This window comes from Jaculus jaculus, chromosome 11 (assembly GCF_020740685.1).
Source record: "Jaculus jaculus isolate mJacJac1 chromosome 11, mJacJac1.mat.Y.cur, whole genome shotgun sequence".
NCBI classification, from domain to species: domain Eukaryota; kingdom Metazoa; phylum Chordata; class Mammalia; order Rodentia; family Dipodidae; genus Jaculus; species Jaculus jaculus.
Genome location: NC_059112.1, coordinates 96779451 through 96800245, shown reverse-complemented (window position 1 = coordinate 96800245; position 20795 = coordinate 96779451). Strand labels below are relative to the sequence as shown.

General features: G+C 37.3%; 1 protein-coding gene across 2 annotated transcripts in view; it reads right to left on the bottom strand.

Moving 5' to 3' along the window:
- Nucleotides 1-20795, bottom strand: part of Septin7 (septin 7) — a 65270-nt gene that overhangs the window by 17626 nt on the left and 26849 nt on the right. For both annotated transcript variants that reach the window (XM_004652290.3, XM_004652291.3), the window contains exons 4-7: nt 18100-18206; nt 8539-8639; nt 7164-7298; nt 1028-1145 (exon numbers count right to left, since the gene is read on the bottom strand). In XM_004652290.3, the coding sequence (XP_004652347.1) occupies nt 1028-1145; nt 7164-7298; nt 8539-8639; nt 18100-18206 (461 nt within the window). The remainder of the gene's footprint in view (nt 1-1027; nt 1146-7163; nt 7299-8538; nt 8640-18099; nt 18207-20795) is intronic.

Below are 20795 nucleotides of genomic sequence, written 5' to 3'. Positions count from 1 at the left end.
CACTGCCATGTTCACCAGGCTAGCTGGGCAGGAAGCCTCTTGTTCCCACCTCTCACCTTGCCTTAGGGATGCTCATGTTAAAGACTTGAGATACCATGTTCAGCTTTTCCATGGGTCCAGGAAGTCTGAACTGAAAGTATTCACACCTGCATAGCTGGTGTTTTACCCACTATACCACCTCCCCAGGCCCAACAAAGGCTTGGAATAAAATGTTCACAAATGTATTTTTAAAATAATCAAACTCCTATTGCAAAAAAATTCAACTTTTTGGAAAATAAAGGCAATTATTAAATGATTAGTTGCTACTTAAAATGAGGTTTTACCATAAAAATGACAAGTAATGCTGGCAAGTTTCTAAGAAAAAAGATATATGCTTCTTACAAAGGAATGTGATTGTTTCCTTGGGAAAGTAAAATGACAAAAATTACCATGCCCTTTCAAAAAATAATCCTCTTCTTAGGAATTCATACTAAGGCAACAATTCTAAAGAGTAAAGGGAGGGTTATGTGCTATGTGTTATTTTAAAAAAATACATCTGAGGGTTGGAGGGATGGCTTAGTGAAGCCTAAGGACCCATGTTTGACTCTCCAGATCCCACATAAGCCAGACACACTCTAACACAAGCACACAAGGTCACACATGTGCACAAGGTGACTGCATGTGTCTGGACTTCAACTGCAGTGGCTGGAGGCCTTGGCACACCAATTCTCTTTCTCTCATAAAATAATAATAATAATTTGAAACATCCTTGTTAACCAGGTGTGGCATAGGCCTATAATCCCAGCACTTAGATTTAGGTAAGAGGACTAGAAGTTTAAGGACAGCGTGGGCTACCTGAGACCTTTTCTCAACACTGCTCCCCTCAAGTGAAATATATGAATGAAACATCCTTGGTTTAAAATTGGCCAAAGAGTAAGAGTACTATGACAATAGATAAGGCATATTAACTTCAAATATTAGTTTTAATACAGTATAAACACCTTATATTAAAAAAACAAAAACTGCAAACTTAACCCGTTCTGCTCACCTGTTTTTTAAACTGTTGGCATTCCTCTGGTGTGAGTGTGTCTGCTTTGGCAATTAGTGGGATGATATTCACTTTTTCATGCAAACGTTTCATAAACTCAATATCCAATGGTTTAAGTCTGAAATATATATTATTTAACAGTACTAAATTGATCAGCTTGGGAGAACATAGTCTTTATAACTCCAACAATCAATTACATGTACTGAGCTACTTTATGTATCAAAAACACTTCCCAAAGGTGTACCTGACAGAAAATTTTTTACTAAGACTTGATTCCTTATCTAGCTTGGCTTAAGATTGTGAAGACACAGATTCTTTGGCCAGCCTCATTTCTCAGCATCCTTGGACTATTGGTACCACTTTCCATTTCCAATGTGGCAAATAAACTTCTCACAATTACTTAAAAGTACCACAGTTGAAAGAAGAAAAGGGTGTCCACTTTTCCCCATTTTATTTAATATAGTACTGTAAATCTTAGCTACAGCAATTAAGAGACACAAATAAAGATACAAATATGAAAACAAAATGTCAAACTATCATTATTTGCAAATGATATGATTATATACATAAAAGACCCTAAAGAGTGTACCAGAAAACTGTTAGAGCTAATCAACGACTTCAGCAAAGTAGCAGAACATAAAATTAACACACAGAAATCAATAGCTTTCCTATATACCAATAACAAATGTGCTGAGGATGAAATCAGAGAAACTCCCATTCACAACTTCCTCAATAAAAGTAAATTATATCACCTTGGAATAAACCTAACCAAGGAAGCAAAGGCATAATTCTAAAACATTCAAGACAGAAACTGAAGAAGATATTAGGAAATGGAAAAACATCCCAAGTTCATCGACTAGAAAAATCAGTATTGTGAAAATGTCTATCATACCAAAAGCAATCTACAGATTTAATGCAACCCCTACCAAAATCCCTACAGTATTTATCACTAAAATAGAAGAAAAAAAGGATCTTAAAATCCATTTGGAAGCACAGAAAACCTAGGATAGGCAAAACAATACTGAGTAACAAGAATATGGGTAGTGCTATCACCCTACCTGATCCGAGATAGACTACCCAGCCATAATAACAACATCGGGACACTGGCAGAAAAAAAATAGATCAAGGGAACACAACTGATGTAAACCCAGAAAGCTACAGCCATCTGATTTTTGACAAAAATTCTAAAAGTATTCACTGGAAAAAAGACAGCCTCTTTAAGAAATGGTGCTGGTGAATTCGGATATCTATGTGTAGAAGATGAAAACAGATCTAAGTGCACAAAAAAGTAGACTCCAAATAGGTCAAAGATGTTAACATCAGGCCTGAAACTCTGAAACTGCTACAAGAAAAAATAGGGGAAACACTTCAACATCTAGGTATAGGCAAAGAATTTCTGAATAGAACCCCAGCAGCTCAGAAGTAAAATAACTAGTCAACCACTGAAACCTTATGAAAATAAAATGCTTTTGTACAGCAAAGAACAGTAAATAGAGTGAAGAGGCAGCCTACAGAATGGGAGAAAATCTTTGCTGGCTATGTATCTGACAGAGGATTAATAACTAGGGTACACAAAGAATTCAAAAAAGTAAATAATAAGAAATCAAACAACCCAGTAAAAAAAACGGCTGTACAAATGCACAAAGCGGCACACACATCTTGAAGTTCATTTGCAGAGGCTAGAGGCCTATACTCACTCTCTCTCTACCTGCCTCTTTCTCTCAAATAAACAAATTCTACTTTGAGATTTCATCTCACTTCTGTCAGAACAGCTTTCATCAAATGACAATAAATGCTGGTGAGGCTGTGGGCAAAAGGAATTCTTCTCCATTGTTGGTGGGAATGTAAACTAGTACAGTCATTGCAGAAAATCAGTGTGGAGATTTCTGAGACAGCAAACAAACAGATTCATGATATGACTCCGTTATACCATTCCTTGGCATACACTCTAAAGATTCTACACATTACTAAAAGATACTTTTTCGGGCTGGAGAGATGGCTTAGCGGTTAAGCGCTTGCCTGTGAAGCCTAAGGACCGCGGCTCGAGGCTCGGTTCCCCAGGTCCCACTTTAGCCAGATGCACAAGGGGGCACACGCGTCTGGAGTTCGTTTGCAGAGGCTAGAAGCCCTGGCGTGCCCCTTCTCTCTTTCCCTCTATCTGTCTTTCTCTCTGTGTCTGTCGCTCTCAAATAAATAAATAAATAAATAAATAAATAAAAGATACTTTTTCATCCATATTTACTGCTGTTCTATTCACAATAACTAGGAAAAGGAACCAGCCCACATACCCATTAAGTGATGAGTGGACAATGAAGACGTGGTACATGTACACAATGGAGTTTTTTTATTCAGCAGTAAAGAAGAATACAATTCAGAAATGTGCAGAGAAAGGGATAGGTTTGGAGGAGTATACCAACTGAGGTAATCCAGGCTCAGCAAGTCAAAAGATGCATATTCTCTTTCAGATATGGATCCTAGCTTCAAATGTTTAGATTTGGGGCTGGAGGGATGGCTTAGTAATTAAAAAAAAAAAAAAATCACTTGCCTGCAAAGCCAAAGGTCACAGGTTTGATTCTCCAGAACCCACATAAGCCAGATGCACAAGGTGGCACATGCATCTGGAGTTCATTTGCAGTGGCTGAAGGGCCTGGTGAACCCATCCTAATCTCTATCTGCCTCTCTCTCTCTTAAATAAATAAAATAAATTTTAAAAAAGAAGCTGTATTTCAAAAAGTTTAGATTTGTATGTGATTGCAGTAGAAGTCAGTCAGTAGCGACCAGGAAGCTAGAAAGAGGCTATGATGGGAGGAGAAGGGAGGAGCACATTATCTAAGCACAGGGACAGGATATGGGGATGCAACGGTCTAAGTAGGGAGAGTGAAGGTAATGGAGCAATGGAGGTAGTGGGAGGAGGGTTAATCGAAATTAAAGATGTTCTATATAAGCAATATGGAAACCCATTCCGCTAGCTAAATAATAGATATGCGCTTTAAAAAAAAAGTCCGGAGGCTGGGTAAAAGTATTACATGGAAGTGGACAATGTTGTGCCCAGTAACATAGACTGTTATTAGAAAAGTTTCAGAGTCAGGGGTGAGACACCTTGTAGCCATTTGGCCTCTGATCCCTCCAAACCACTACAGGCTATCACCAACCCTCTTGGTTGCCCAATACAACTAAGTGGTAAGACCTTATTGCTGAAGACTCCACATGCTTGGGGTGCGGGTCACTGACAACTCAAGCTGGAACAGAGCTAGAAGCTTCCTCCCTGTTAATGAGCTGTAAGGATGCTGAAAAGAGCTATGTATTGTTTGGGGAGAAAAATCATCAACAGTCTTAACCAGCAATAGACCTTGCATGCTTTATGCTGGCCAGTCAAGTCAAATGTACCAAGTGGTTGAGCCCTGTTAAGGGGGACAACAACTGTTCTGTAATTGGACTGGAGGCCCACTTCAGCATATGTAACTTCTTGGTACTAAAAACCTAATCAAAAGCCCACAGCTGGGGAGGTCATAACCCCTAGAGGGAAAATTCCTACTGTTGTCTTGCTAAATGCATATATGATGTCCACCAAACTATCCTGTGAATACTTTTATGTTTATACTCATATATTAGTGCTACTTTCACTTTTGGTTAGAGAAGGTTCTCTTCACATGTCAGTGACACTAAAGTGACTCACGTCACCATAGTGCTGAGAAGAGGCTACAGTGAAACGGTCATCACTGAGACATCTCTATCACATCCTCTAAGGCTCAGGTCCAATTTGGCTTTTTTTCCCCCGAGGTAGCATCTCACTCTTCCAGCCCAGGCTGGAACAAGAAAAATAAAGCAGTAACAGATTAAATAAGTCATACTTGCATCCAGCAGTGACATTAGTAAGGCAGGCAGAAAGCACTGAAAATACACCATTTATCCTATTTATTATTACTTTAAAAACAGGGTCTGGGGCTAGAGAGATGGCTTAGCGGTTAAACGCCCTTGAAGGTGAAGCCTAAGGACACCAGTTTGAGGCTCGATTCTCCAGGACCCACATCAGCCAGATGCACAAAGGGGCGCACGCGTATGGAGTTCGTTTGCATATGCTGGAAGCCCTGGCGTGCCCATTCTCTCTCTCTCTCTCTCTCTCTCACTCTCAAATAAATAAATAAATAAAAATGAACAAAAAAAATTTTTTTTAATTTTCTAAAAAAAAAAAAAAGACAGGGTCTGTCTCAAGAGGGAACCTAGGGACTCCCAAGCAAGACAAAAAAAGGCCTGAATCATTTACTATGTAGCATTTTATTTCAGTGTATTTAGAACTCTATGTCATTTAACTATAAGTATCCTATATCAATGGGCAAAATTTTACTTCACCTCTAAAAATAATTAAGCTGAGAAACTGTTCGAAAGCACATTTTCATTCACAGGAAGTAGAAACTTTGAACTCCTATCCCTTGTAACAAGTAAGAAATGGTAACGTCAAGACACACCATTTGAATCATGTAATTTTATTTTTCTTTAAAAAACACAACTGCTCTTATTTCCCATGCAATTTTAAGAAAGTGAAAATTTCCCTTGGGAGATGGAAGGAATGTGATTTCATGAGAATTACTAAAACTTGAACTGAATCCAAAAAATTTGTTATAAGCTCACAAATTTCTGTCTTATAGATTAAGATCTCACTGTGCTAATAAATTAAGCCAGAATAAATTTTTTAAAAAGCATGAATGCAGAAAAAGCAACCCAAGTGTTCATAAAAGGCTGTATATGCATGCAATGTTGGGGGTTTTCTTTCATTTTTGGCTTCTCAGGAGAGGTGTTAGTGGTTCTAGGGACAGAACAAGAGCCCTGCGCTGAGCTACATCCAAGAGAGGGTCTTGCTATATAGCCTATGTTGGCCCTAAACTTAAAATCCTTCAGCTTTAACTTCGTAAATACTAGGATTCCTGATGTGTGCCACCATACCATTTAAAAAAAAAATTTATTTCTGTATTTGCAGGCAGAGGAAGAGGAAAACAAGAGTGAGCATGGGCATGCTAGGGCCTCATGACACTGCACACTCCATACACGAGCCATTTTGTGCAGCTGGCTTTACGTGAGTACTGGGGAAATCTAACCCATTCTGGCAGATTTTGCAACAAAGAGCCTAAATTCTGTCAGTTAAGTGATATAAAAACTTCCAAGAACAATATTGGATAGCAGACTTAAAGATCCCACTCCAATTTTACAGTGCAGAAATTAAGTACATAATCAAGGCTCCTTGTTCCACCAGGAGAATGAAAATTAGCAATTATATAGGAAAAGAGAGGAAAAGGAAAAGATGTAAGAGGGAATAGGTTTACAGGACAGTGATTTGAGTGCCAGATGACAATACTAACTGGAATAGACTAGAGCTCCTTTGATGGAGAAAGGGTAGAATTAGAGTCATTAGGAGGTTAACTTATGCTATTATTTACCCAAGGACCCAACTGCTTCCACCTTGCCAGAGCACGATATACCACCACACCTGGCTTAAAAAAAAAAAAAAAAAAACAAAAAAAAACCAACTATGGGCCAGGTGTGGTGGTGCACGCCTTTAATCCCAGCACTTGGGAAGCAGAGGTAGGAGGATCACTATGGGTTCAAGGTCACCCTGAGATTACATAGTGAATTCTAGGTCTGCATGGACTAGAGTGAAACCCTACCTCAAAAAAACAGAAAAAAACCAACATGGGTGCTGGGTCTTGAACTCAAGTCAGCCTTCATGATTGCAAGGAGAGCACTTTACCAACTGAGTTATGTCCCCAAGCCTTTTCTAACAGACCTGTAATAAGAACATCCTTGGAATTTCTTAGGATGTGCCCAAACCAACTGTTACCTTATTACTGTATTCTTTATTTGGCCATTCAACTAGTAACAGTATGTGGTCAAAACAAAAACTTAATTAGTCATAAGACCTCAAGCCAGGTGGGAACACTATTCCCTTTTCATGAAGAGGTTAAATCTGCATGCATGGGGAGTTAAGTAGTATAACTATTGCTACATTACCTAGACTTAACAAGATTATTCCAAGCCACTTCGATATGCGTAATTGTTCTCCATGTACTCCACAGACACAACTATTACTCTAACATATGCACATAGAGGTAATGGTAAACAACAGAAACATCAAGGTACTGACCCATGTCCTGAAGGAGCAATGAAGTATAAACAACACTGCACTCTGTTATCAGGCATCTGACGTCTGTTCACACGAGATTCTGCATTTAGGTAATCTTCAAATTTACTATCAATGTAGTCAATAACAGGCTGCCAGCTACAGAATGCAGATAAACAAAAATATTGAGTTGCAATTCCATAAATGAGTGAACTGGTTGACAATTACAGGATATTTTTAATTAGGTAAAAAACTAATCCACCAATGGAAAAAGTTTTAAATTATTTTAAATTATTCTATATACTGATCCAAAAATAGGCATAAATTTGTATCAGCTATAACCTCAACATTTTTAAACTTTCAAATGAGAGAAATAACTGTTTAATGATAAAACAAAGCTGAGCTCATTAATTAGTAAATTTTTAAATAGATAACTATATCAATACTAAGATACTTTATAATATGAAAACAAATATATACAGTTTTAAATGGCAAATGAAGAGATTAAGCAATATAAAAACTTTATGATGAACTTACTGTGTTTTAAGAGTTGAAAGAACACGGACTTTAATTCAAAAACTATGTAGAACTCAAATAAGAACCCAGTTTATAAATCCAGTTTATAAATATTAAGATACTTACTTTGGACTGAACTGCAATTCCATGGATGTCTAATTTATTTAATATTTACAGATAAACGGAAGGCCTAAAACGTGTGTAAATTACAATGTAATAAAAAAGTAATCCATACAAATGAATAAAATTAAAGAAAAATGCTTTAAATGTTATAATGCTTATGCTATGTTGCCTCAGAATTTACCTAAAATTTTCATGACAGGTATTAGCTCCACTGCATAAAAATGAAAAAATAAACGGGGGCTGGAGAGATGGCTTAGCAGTTAAAGCACTTGCCTACAAAGCCAAAGGACCTGGGTTCGATTCCCCAGGACCCAAACAAGCCAGATGCACAAGGTGATGTATGCATCTGGAGTTTGTATGCCATGGCTGGATGTCCTGGGTCACTCATTCTTTCTCTTTGTCTTCCTCTTTCTCTCAAATAAATAAATAAATAAATAAAATATTAATTAATTGGAAGCTGAGGCAAGAGGAAAGTATGAAGTTAGCCTGAGTTACATAACAAGTTCTAGGCAAACGCAAGACCTAGAAACCTATTTATGAAAAGCTAAAAGAGAAAAAGAAGCCATAGACCGCTAAAAAAATCAGTTAAAGAAATTAAGCAACATTTTCAAGTAAGTGGCAAAGTGGGCATAAGAAGCCAAGTCTTAGCACTTAAAGCTTAATGACCTTCGCTGGGAAGCAGTTCTAGAATGCTAACAGAAAAGGCCTAGCTACCCTAGTGCTAAATTTCCTGAAAGCAACGAAGACAAAGACATCTTACCAATTACTATTGTCCACTGCATCTCCAAATCCTGGGGTGTCGACTATTGTGAGCAGCAACTGAACACCACCTTCTTTGATTAAAACTTTGGATTGCTCCACCTGTAAGGGTCATTGGTGCAGATGTTAATTATAACTACACCAGCAATATCCTCAAAGTTTATCAAAACCAATTTGGACACTATTTGCTAACTAAATCTACCTTTTCCCACATTTTGTTTAGAATCAGTGACTGTGGGCATTAGAGCTCTAGTGACCAGAAAGGAAAGCCCATAAAAGAAAGAGGACCTGATAAAGTAGGAGCCACTAACACCATATAAAAATAACGCAGCCGGGTGTGGTGACGCATGCCTTTAATCCCAGCACTTGGGAGTCAGAGGTAGGGAAGACTTCCTTGAGTTCAAGGCCACCTTGAGACTACGTAGTGAATTCCAGGTCAGCCTGAGCTAGAGTGAGACCCTGCCTCAAAAAACCAAAACAAACTAACTCACTAACAACTCAAACACACCTGAGTTCAAATGTGACTCAGCAGATAAGCAAATCTAAACTTTCACTTACAGCAAATGTCTTTTTGAACATTTAGAACTTAATAGCATTACCAGTCTCTTTTTTTTTTTCTCAGCATGGCTATAATAGTTATTCTGTTATAGCAAAGGTTCAATCCTTTTCTCAAATGTGATTGTTCAAATCCTGGACAATAATCAGCAACTGTCCACACGACTAATGGGAAGAACTTTAGTAAAGTGAAATCCTACTAATTAAAATCTTCAATTGTCTGATTTTCAAAAAACGTTCTGTTTGAAAGAAAGCTCTTAGCCTGAACTATGACCACAGTTCCTGGCACAGTTTAAGGTTTCTGTAACAGGAGGTATGTATCATTCATCCAGGGCATATGCTGTTGTTCACCATAACTCTCAATGTTCAAGAGCCTGAGGTAAATTTATCACTGGTTCAAGTGAAAAAGAAAAAATCATTCTCCCAGATATGAATGTGTTTTAAGATCAAAAACTCCAGACATGTTGATAAGCCAACTTTTGCATATTAAATGTCATAAAAATTAAGGGCAACTGAAAAGCAGCTTTAGCTGTCTACACTGAGTAAGAAAGAGTCTGGAAAGGAAACTGACTACTGAGTAAGGAAAGCTCAATACACCTTTGCAGATTATGAAAGTGAGGATGTTTTGTACAAAAGGTGCTGATGCATGAACAGCCTATGAAGCTAAAAGATGGCCGTGCAAGAGTCAGTCACAACAGTGTCCAAGAGCACATCTGAGCTGCATTTGCACAGTAGCCAAATGGTCATATGACTATTTTCCCCTTGAAATGTTGACATGTGCAACCAAGAAGGTAAATGTTTATTTTATTTCATTTGAATCAACTTAAATTTAAATAGCCCACATGTGGCTAGTACTACCAAAATGGATGGTGCAGGTTTTCTACAGTCAAGAGCTTTTTGAAAAATGTCACATATTATCACGAATAATGCAAATTAAATTGGAAGGAGGACATGCTTGTATACGGAGGAAGTTTTCTAACTCTTAGACAAGTAAGCCATGGTTTTATTTTTTATATCAATATTCTTCAAACCATTTCAATCTTGGCATAAGCTGCCAGTGAAAATTTGAGTATGAAAAATGTAAGCATATTTATCTACCAAGAATGTACTATAGACAATTTGAATATCAAATATTGGTTAAGTATGGGTTTCTCTGTAGACTGAAAAAGCAGGCCAAGCACTTGGGAGGTAGGAAAATCACTTTGAGTTCAAGGGTTCAAGGGCACCCTGAGACTACATAGTAAATTCCAGGTCAGCCTAGGCTAGAGTGAGACCCTACCTTGGGGGAAAAAAAAAATATCAAAAAGAACATTTAATTATTTATCAATGTTAGAAGATGGAAATAAATTAAATTAGTCTATCTAATTCAGTTTAGGAAATTCACATTTTAATTATTTCTTGGTGTTCTGGTCAAAAGATGATCTGGTCAAATATAGTATCTAAAGTATCCCAAATTCATACCCAGCTCCTTCATAAAACCAGGTAATTGATTGATGATTCTCACTAAAAAGAAATACCCAAAAGTCCTATCATCTAAAAAAATATACTTGTGTGATATAAATATTCTCTCAACTTTATTCTAAACCATTTCTGGTTCCCTTATTAGAAAATATGATTCTTTTAGTAATATAATACAACAGTTTAAATTCTAAGATATTTTCTATTTCTATATTTTCTAGGAAAAAAAATCAAACAGGGCTGTAAACTCAGTGGTAGAGTGCTTACCTAGTACATTCAAGACTCTGGATACATTCCCTAGTGCCAAAAAAACCCCACATCTTTTTAAAAAAGTACAAATTTATTGAGTTATTAAGAGCACTGAAGGTTTCTTCTTGTGTACTAAAGATTTTCTTCTCTGACCTATGAGATTCTGTGTATCCATACATGGTCAAATACAAAAAAGTCAGCAACATATGGAAAAGGTCCAAAAAACACACTGTAAACTACTGCCATTCACAGGATCCAAATGTATCCTATCATATCATCTGGTCTTGCAAGTATCCTCACGGGATCCATGGAAAACAGATTAATTCAAGTCCAGGAATTCCAAACTTTTCTTAATAAATCTATTCCAAATGGCCACTTTCCCATGCACTTTTCTTAAGAAGGTCACATCAGCAAATTTTATAGCATCATTTAAGTGTTTTCTAAGATTAAATGCATAACTTAATTCCAAAGGGATGAAGCAAGAATATTTTCAATTGTTTCTCTCTGGATAGATAAAACTAAAGCTGGCCTCAAGAGATGGCTCAGCAGTTAAAGGCACTTGCTTGCAAAGCCTAGAAGCCTGGGTTTGATTCCCCAGTACACATGTAAAGCCAGATGCACAAAGTGGAGTGTGTATCTGGAGTGTCTGCAGTGGAGTGGCAGAAAGACCTGGTGTGCCCGTAGTCACTCACTCTCAAGCCTATTATAAATGTTTATGTATAATTAATTTGATGTATTATTTGACTCCCTAGATTTCAGAAATCAAAGATACCCCATTTTTAAAATATTCTTTAGTTTTTCAATCTGAGGTGAAGTCAAAGTTATTCAGTGTTGGGCTGGAGAGATGGCTTAGCGGTTAAGCGCTTGCCTGTGAAGCCTAAGGACCCCGGTTCGAGGCTCGGTTCCCCAGGTCCCACGTTAGCCAGATGCACAAGGGGGCGCACGCGTCTGGAGTTCGTTTGCAGAGGCTGGAAGCCCTGGCGCGCCCATTCTCTCTCTCTCCCTCTCTCTGTCTTTCTCTCTGTGTCTGTCGCTCTCAAATAAATAAATTAATTAATTAATTAATTTAAAAAAAAGTTATTCAGTGTTTATTAATCAATCTCTTAACCAAAATACTACATGGTAGCTTGTACATTAAAATTTAATTGTTGTATCCATATGTTATTGTATACATTTTCATTAAAATGTTGCCCATCTAGGGATCTATACCTGAGATTAGAACTCAACTGCCCATTTCTCCTCACTTCATATTAATCATCTACTGAAACAAGCAAAAAGGCACAATTTAACCTGAAATATTGAAAGAACTAATAAACACTGCTCTCTCCTATTTTCTCTGCTAGAGACAATGAAACCAGCTTTTAGCAGGCCAGAAACACCACCAAGTAAGAGTTCTTAAAGACTAACCCTTGAGGCTGACACAAGCTGGGAACTTATTAGAAATGCAACTTATTTGGGTCTTGCCTCAAACTTACTATATAGAAAACAATGGGGAGGGACCTGGCATGTTTATTTACTAAGCCTTCCAGTTGGCTGAGATGCACACCCACTGGTCTAAAGAACTATACGACTGGAAATGCTCAGTTCAAGGTCTTGAGGTCTAATATAGGTTAGGAATTAATCTCAAAGGTCTTCTGAATTAACAGTGAGAATTTTACTTGAATCAGAACCACTAACAGAAATCAGTCCTTCAGTATAAACAAACACTGGTTATCCCCCAAGGCTGGGGATGCGCACAAGTCTCTCTTAAAGTAAAAGTCTCTTGAAAATAGACATGTTCAGGGAGCAGGTATGACATCGTGGTCTTCACTAAGTTTCATTCCCTATTTGGCAACATCACAGTCAAGAACTTTTATTCCTTTTTCTTTTCTTTTTAACAGAAAACATTAAAGTTAGGAAAGCTATAGATATTTGCCTCTCAAAATTAAAGATTATGTTTTTACTGGTCTATTATGTCTATAATGAGATAAAATACTGGTGACCACCTCCCCCCACTGGGATAATTTATTTCCAAGGGCAGATCATTTGCTAAGAGTACTGGCCTTGGTGAGGAGCAACCAACTGGAAAACATGATCACATTCTAATTAGAGCAAGCCTCTTGAGTGATTCTAGCCTATAATACGTCATGCTCTTCTTTTCTGGGTAAGTGTACAAAAGAATTTATACAACCTTCACCTTATTTCCAGTATAGTGGTTCAGTCAAGAAAGAGGACTTGGCATTCTAATCAGGATCAACTTGGCCCTCATGTGTCTTCTATTTTTTTTTTTTTTTTTTTTTAACGAAGGAAGATGTTTACAATAGGGTACAAGGCTCTGTTTTAAAATTTTTAGTAGGGCTACCCTCAACTCCCATCATGGCTTTGTGCTGAATACAGAGAAACTGAGGAAAATATTCATATTAGATGAGGACTGTTTTGGAGTATTTTTTTTACAGGAAAGTAAAATGAGTTCATATGATCTGTTTTTAGGTTAGACCAGGACATTTCCCTTATTAAAAATAGATGCTTAGTCAGGCGTGGTGGTACAAGCCTTTAATCCCAGCACTCGGAAGGCAGAGGTAGGAGGATCACTATGAGTTCAAGGCCACCCTGAGACTACATAGTGAAGTCTAGGTCAGCCTAAGAGAGTGAGACACTACCTCGAAAAACCAGAAAAAAAAAAAGAAAAAGATGCTTGCCAGGCATGGTGGTACATATTTTTAATTCCAGGACTGGGAGGCAGAGGTAGAAGGATCACTTTGAGTTCATGACCAGCCTGGAACTACACAGTGAATACCAGGTCAGCCTGTGCTAAAGTGGGACCCTACCTTGAAAATCTAAAAGAAAAAAAAATCAAAATAACAAAATCAGTTCAATGAAATCTAAGCAGCTAATGCATAAAAAAGACCTATCCAAACTCACTACAAATAAAATATATTCAAGCAATGAAGTACCTCTATTTTTATATAAACATATATATGCACACATACATATTATATATAAATATATATGTTATATATAAGGATATATATATATATATATATCCTTATTAGTAAGCAAATGAAACCCCAAATACTTACCTAATATAAAAAAGATATGCTGTGATATATTTCTACAAAGGAATATTATCCAGCAATGAAAAAGGATAAGCACAACCAATGTTAATAAGGTAGATATAATCTTCAGTGAAAGAAACCAGCCACAAGAGCATATATATCTATATGAAGTCAAACTAACCTCTAGAGACAGCAGGGTGTTGAGCTTTAGGGTGGAAATATAATACTGGTGAGATGCAGCACATGGAAGTGTTCAGGGATGCTGTAAATGTTCAGCAATCTAATACTCATTCAGTAAATGTACATACAAATATAACATCTAGGTTAAATTCCGCAGCCATCCACATAAAGCCACAACCACAGAGATGCAGCCATTTGGCATTCCATTTGCAGTGGCAAGTGGCCCTGGTGCACATACACGCACGTATGCACGTGTCAAAATTTTTTTAAATAATGTAAAATAAAAAGGACAATAGTTCACGCAAAATGTAAGACATCAGTGATAACAATTTGATATGCATCCTATTTAATAGCTGTTTTTATATATGTGTGGACCAGGTCTGGAGAGGGAGAGGCTTAGCAGTTAAGGTACTTGCCTGCAAAGTCTAAAGACCCAAGTTTGATTCCCCAGTTCCCACGTAAGCCAGATGCACAAAGTGGTACATGTGTCTGGAATTAATCTGCCATGTCTAGAGGCCCTAGCAAGTCGGTTATATCTCTAAAATAAATAAAACATTTTGGGCTGGAGAGAGAGTTTAATGGTTAAGGCACTTGCCTGCAAAGCCAAAGGACCCGGTTCAATTCCCCGGACCCATGAAAGCCAGATACACAAGGTGGCACATGCATCTGAAGCTCGTTTCCAGTGGCTAGAGGCCCTAGTGTACCAATTTGCTGTTTTTTTCTCTCTCTCAAGTAAATAATTAAAAATATGTTTTAAAAGAATATATGTTGACCATAACAGAATCACCATGATTATATTACAATATTTCACTGAGTAAATATTGTATCACGTAGCATGTTGTACTAGATTACTAGGTGTTAAAATCCTGAAGTTAGGAGCTGGAGAAATGGCCTCGCAGTTAAGGTGCTAGCCTACAATGCCTAACAACCTAGGTTAAACTCCCCAGTATCCATGTAAGGCCAGATGCAGAAAGTGGTGCACACATCTGTAGTTTGCAGTGGCTAGAGGCCTTGGCACACACATTTATATTCTCTCTACCCCCTTCCTTGCAAATAAATAAAATATCTTAAAAAGAAAAACCCGAGATTATGTTGTTAATATTTTCATCTGTTGAACCACTGGCAAATTACCAGTAAAGGGAAGGGAGGAAAAAATCTACTTCTCCTGTCTTTATTAAACAAAGTAAAAGAAAATGGTAAAGTACAAAATTGTCATGAGTTCACTGGCATCCATCATCTCCCCAGCAGTTTATTGACAGTGTACACGTATACACGTAGTATCTAAAGGGCAGCCAATGCCTCTCTAAGTTTAGAATGCAAATCTATGCTTAACAAACATCAGCCACCATGTATGCATCATGAGATCCAAAAAATCTTAAAAACAAAAAAATTCTTCCCCAGTAACTAGCATTAGGTCATCATGTGGCCTATACTGGCATTTTCTATATTCTTTTGTCTACCTTCATGTGTCATGTATCTATTATGAAGACATGGCTTCACTGAGCAAACTTTTGTCTTTGTCTTAATTGTCCAGGAAGGAAATCTATCTCATTATGCCAACACTTAAAAGGAAGCTGGGCATGGTGGTATACACCTTTAATCCTAGCACTTGGGAGACAAAGGTAGGAGAATTGCTGTGAATTCCAGGCTAGCCTGAGACTACATAGTGAATTCCAGGACAACCTGGACTACAGTGAGACCTCACCTCGAAAAACCAAAAAATAAACAAATAAACAAGTAAAAATAAAAGGAAAATGTTAAGGTACTGGCCATCTGGCTCAAAGGCAATCTCTTGTCTAGCTTAGCTTGTGCAAGACCCTTAGTTAAACTCCCAGCAAAACAAAAAGAACAAAAACAAAAAAACTCAAATAACAGTGGCAAACAATAAAAGGAAAACAAAAAATAAGCTGAAAAAAAGGCTAATAATTTAGGCCATTCGTTAGACAAACTGATAATATGTTGTTACCACAAGAGGAAGTAGTAAAGTTAATCTACTCATGAAGAACTGGTTGACTAGCCAGCTACAGTGTACAAGAGTGTATATGTGTGTATAGGTTAGCATGAGATTGCTAGGAAGAATTTTGTATCTTCCATTCTTTAATTACATGGTCTTAGGGTGTAGCACTCTTGCTGCCTCCACTGTTCCATTTGTAAAGTGAAAATACTACTATTATCTACCACATAAAGTCATTGTACCAAACAAACAAGTTGATACACCTACTGTGTTTAGAATTTATCTGGAAGATCTTAGTAATAACTCATTGAGTATTAACTTTTACTATCAATGTAGGCTCGGTATTATGATTACCTACAGGTAGAACTGTAACAAAAGTCAAAAAAAATTCCTCACTAGAAATAATTACCACAAATAGGTTTGACAGGTTTATGACAGTATCTACCAAAATATCTGAACTTACAACTTTATACTGTGGAGTTCATTCAAAATGTCCACATACCAAGTTTACTGATTTGGAATTTAAGTACTTAAATTAAGAAAGGCAAATGGGGGCTGGGGAAATGGCTTATGGTTAAGGTGTTTGCCTGTGAAGCCTAAGGACCCTGGTTTGAATCCCCAGTTCCCACATAAGCCAAATGCACAAGGGCCGCATGTGTCTGGAGTTCATTTGCAGTGGCTGGAGGACCTGGAGTGCCCATTCTTTCTTTCTGTCTATGTGCCTCTTCTTCTTTCTCTCTCTCTCTCAAATAAATAAATATATTTTAAAAAAGAAAGGCAAAAGGTTTGTCTTCTTCTTTAGGATTAAAATTTCCAATATTAATAACAATACATTTGTTTTTGTAATTTAAAGATTACCAAAAAAGTTCTTTAAAACACAGAAAAGCTAAGTGAAGGAAAAATGAAGTATTTTCTTCACAAAACTGTTCATAGAGATTTAATTACTGAACTATACTCATAGTGAAATAAATGTTTCTGTTCACAATACAGAAACTAACCTTCTATCTCATACAATGTAAAACACCCATCATCCTTTAAATCCAGCTCAAAGCTGAATTACCTCAATAAAGCCTGTCCACAAGAACTATTCTTGTCTCTCCTCTCTGCTCACATGCTGCGCACTGCTACCACAGTCCACCAACATTTTTTCAAGCAACAGTTTGGAGCTGTACTACCAAACAAAAATATTGTGAGCCATATAAGTAACTTTAACTTTTTCGGTAGCCATTTAAAAATAACAGGTCAAATAAATAAATATAACCCAGTGTATTCAAAATTATTATCACAGAACCATAACATACAAGCAATACAATAACCTATTGAGATATTTTACATTCGTTTCTTACATTCTAACTGTTCAAATTCTGGTTCATACTTTATTTACACTTTTAGAACATCTGAATGTGAACTACTCTCATTTCAAAAGCTCAATACCCACATGTAGCTATAGACTACTTTGCTGCAAATTGCAAATCCCAAGTCTCAAGTGTGACCATAGTTGACATCAAGTGTGATGACCAACTAGCAGCAGCACTTGAGGTTTTGTTAGAAATTCAGAAACTCAGCACTTCCTCAGACACACAAGAACAGGAATTAAATTCTGCAAAATCCCAGGTGATCTTTATATACATTAGAGACTGAGAGGAACAAAATGAAACCACACATAATTTGGAACTTTTGCATAATTGCTACTGCCATTTAAACAGTATATGGCATTAATCTACTACAATGTGGAAATGTTTCATATATGGGCTGCCAAAAGTGACAGCCACTTGAACTGAACACCTGAAATATGTTTGACGGCATTAAAAAATTGCACTTAACATTACTTCATTTCACTTTATTAACTGCAATTAGCCTCATGTGCAAAGTGTGTATAATAATGGAGACTACAACTCTAGGGTTATTTACTATTTCACAAGCAATCTCTAGAAGGGTCATCAGAACAATTCTGGCAGGTTCTAATTCCTTTGATTAGCTATATACATTTTTTAAAAAATTTAAGAAATCATGTTTACCACTTTACACTTAGCCAGTGTAAACTAGGCAAGTAAATAGAAGTTATACCTTGAATTTATGTGTATTAGCATTACTTTAGCTTATTATCAATTAACAACGATAATATACATACTTGTACAGTCTTTTTTATTCTATGGGAAGGACCTGGATACTCTGGAGAATACAAATCCGTGAGGAACAATGAGTTGATTAATGTTGACTTTCCCAGTCCAGATTCACCTAAAAGAAATAGTGAGGAATATCTGTCAAACTCAGCCCCTGAACATAATGAATGCTATAATACAATAAGTAAGTGACATTAGAAAGCATAATACAAAGAATCCCTATTACAGAATGAAAATGTATATAACCGAGCAACCATGTCCACAATAGATGACGTAAAATCATGATGACGATGAGCTCTAATGATGGGCTGGAGAGATGGCTTAGTGGGTGAGGTGCTTGCCTGTGAAGCCAAAGGACCCAGGTGGGACTGCCCAGTACCCACAGCGGCACATGCATCTCAAGTTTGTTTGCAGTGGCTACAGGCCCTGGTGCACCCATTCTCTCTCCCTGCCTCTTTTGCTCCCTCTCACATAAATAAATATTAATTTAAAAAACTAAAACAAGGAGATATAAAGGGAAGAGAAAGGAAGGGAGGAGGGTACTTTATAGGTTGGTATTGTACAATGATTGAGATGGGGAGGTAATATGATGGAGAATGGAATTTCAAAGGGGAAAGTGTGTGTGGGGGGGAGGGTATTACCATGGGATTTTTTTTTATAATCATGGAAAATGTTAATAAAAATTAAAAATAAATAAAAAATAAAAACAAAGAAATGGGCTAATAAGAGGCTGGAGAGATGGCTCAGCAGTTAAACACTATTGCTTCTAAAGAATGTCAACTTCAGTTTTATTACCCAGCACCCACATAAAGCCAGACACACACAAAGTGGCACATGTGCCTGGGAGTTTGTTTACTGTGGCAAGAGGCTCTGGTGCATGCACGCACGCTTGCACACACACGTGCATGCACTCTCACTCTCCCCCCAACCCCACTCAAAAAAGAAAAAGAAATGGGATAATTAACCCAATGGACAATTCTAAGAAACACAAATATCCAGTATTTTTTTTAATTAATTATCTTATTTATTTGTAAGCAGAGACAGACAGAAAAAGGAGACAGAAAATGAGACTGGGCATGCAAGGGCCACTAGTCACTGCAAACAAACTCCAGATGTATGTACCATTTTGTGCACCTGCCTTTATGTAGGTACTGGAGAACTGAACCTAGGTCATTAGGCTTTGCAGGTGCTAAGCATCTTAACAACTGAGCCATGTTCAACACCCTTAGCCATCAACGAAAAGCAAATTAAAATTACATTAAGATTTTGTGGAACCTTTTATTCACTGCTGGTGGGAATATAAACTGGTAGTCATTGTGGAAATCAGTACAGAGTTTTCTAAATAAGTTAAAAACAGAACTAGAACTACCATCCAACTCATGTACACCACTCCTAGACATATATTCAAAGGACTATATATCCTACTTGCACACATCTATGCTTTCTGCTGCATTATTCATAACAGCAAGAAAATGGAACCAGTCTAGATGCCCATCAACACATGAATGGATAATGAACATGCAGTAGATATACATTGAGCCACAAGAACAATATTATGAAATCAGTCGGAAAGTGGATGAAAACTGTTATAGTAAACAAGATGTCCCAGAAAGGACAAATACTGCATCATTTTCTATACTGTATCATTTTCTTTTCATCCACCTACCCAATCAATCTTGAGTCTATTCAATATGAAGGAAAACAATTTCTCTTAGTCTTGAAAATATATAACACTCTTGCCTCCTTGATTTGGTGCATACACTCTGAAGTTTACCTTAGACTCTCAGAAAGTCTAACAAAAAAAGGGGTCAAATATTCCAACATTATAGTATTTTAAATAACACTTCCAAAGATCATATTAAGATAAGAATATTATGAGGCAAAACTATGTTTAAAAAGCATAATGCAGGGTTGGAGAAATGGCTTAGTGGTTAAGGCGCTTGCCTGCAAAACCTAAGGACTCATGTTCCACTCTCCAGGTCCCACATAACCAAGACATACAAGGTGACACAAGCATGCAAGGTTATATGTGTGTCCTAGGTGGCGCACACATCTGGAGTTCGATTACAGTGGGTGGAGATTCTGGTCCACCAATTCTCTCACTCTCTTGCACTAAAAAAAAAAAAAAAAAAAAAAAAGGCCAGGCTGTTGTGTTTGTCTCTAGCCTCAAAAAAAAAAAAAAAGCATGATTCAAAGATATACACACACGTATTTTAAAAATCATGTTGAAAAATACCTTTTTCTTTTTCAGGGTAGGGTTTTGCTTTGGCCCAGGCTGACCTGGAATTCACTATGCAGTCTCAGACTGACCTCAAACTCATGGCGATCCTCCTACCTCTGCTTCCCGAGTGCTGGGATTAAAGATGTGCACCACCATGCCTGACTAGGAAAAACATTTTTTAAACCTACTGAATGAACCTATTATTGAGATAACATTTCTTATAAACTTGAATTCAGATAGTGTTGTTAAAAATCCCATGTTGAGCCAGGCATGGTGCCGCATGCCTTTAATCCCATCACTAGGGAGGCAGAGGTAGGAAGATCACCATGAGTTCGAGGCCACCCTGAGACTCCATAGTGCGGTGCATGTCAGCCTGGGCTAGAGTGAAACCCACCTTTAATAACCAAAACAAACAAACAAACAAAAAAACATATGTTGCTGGGCGTGGTGGCACATGCCTTTAATCCCAGCTTTTGAGAGGCA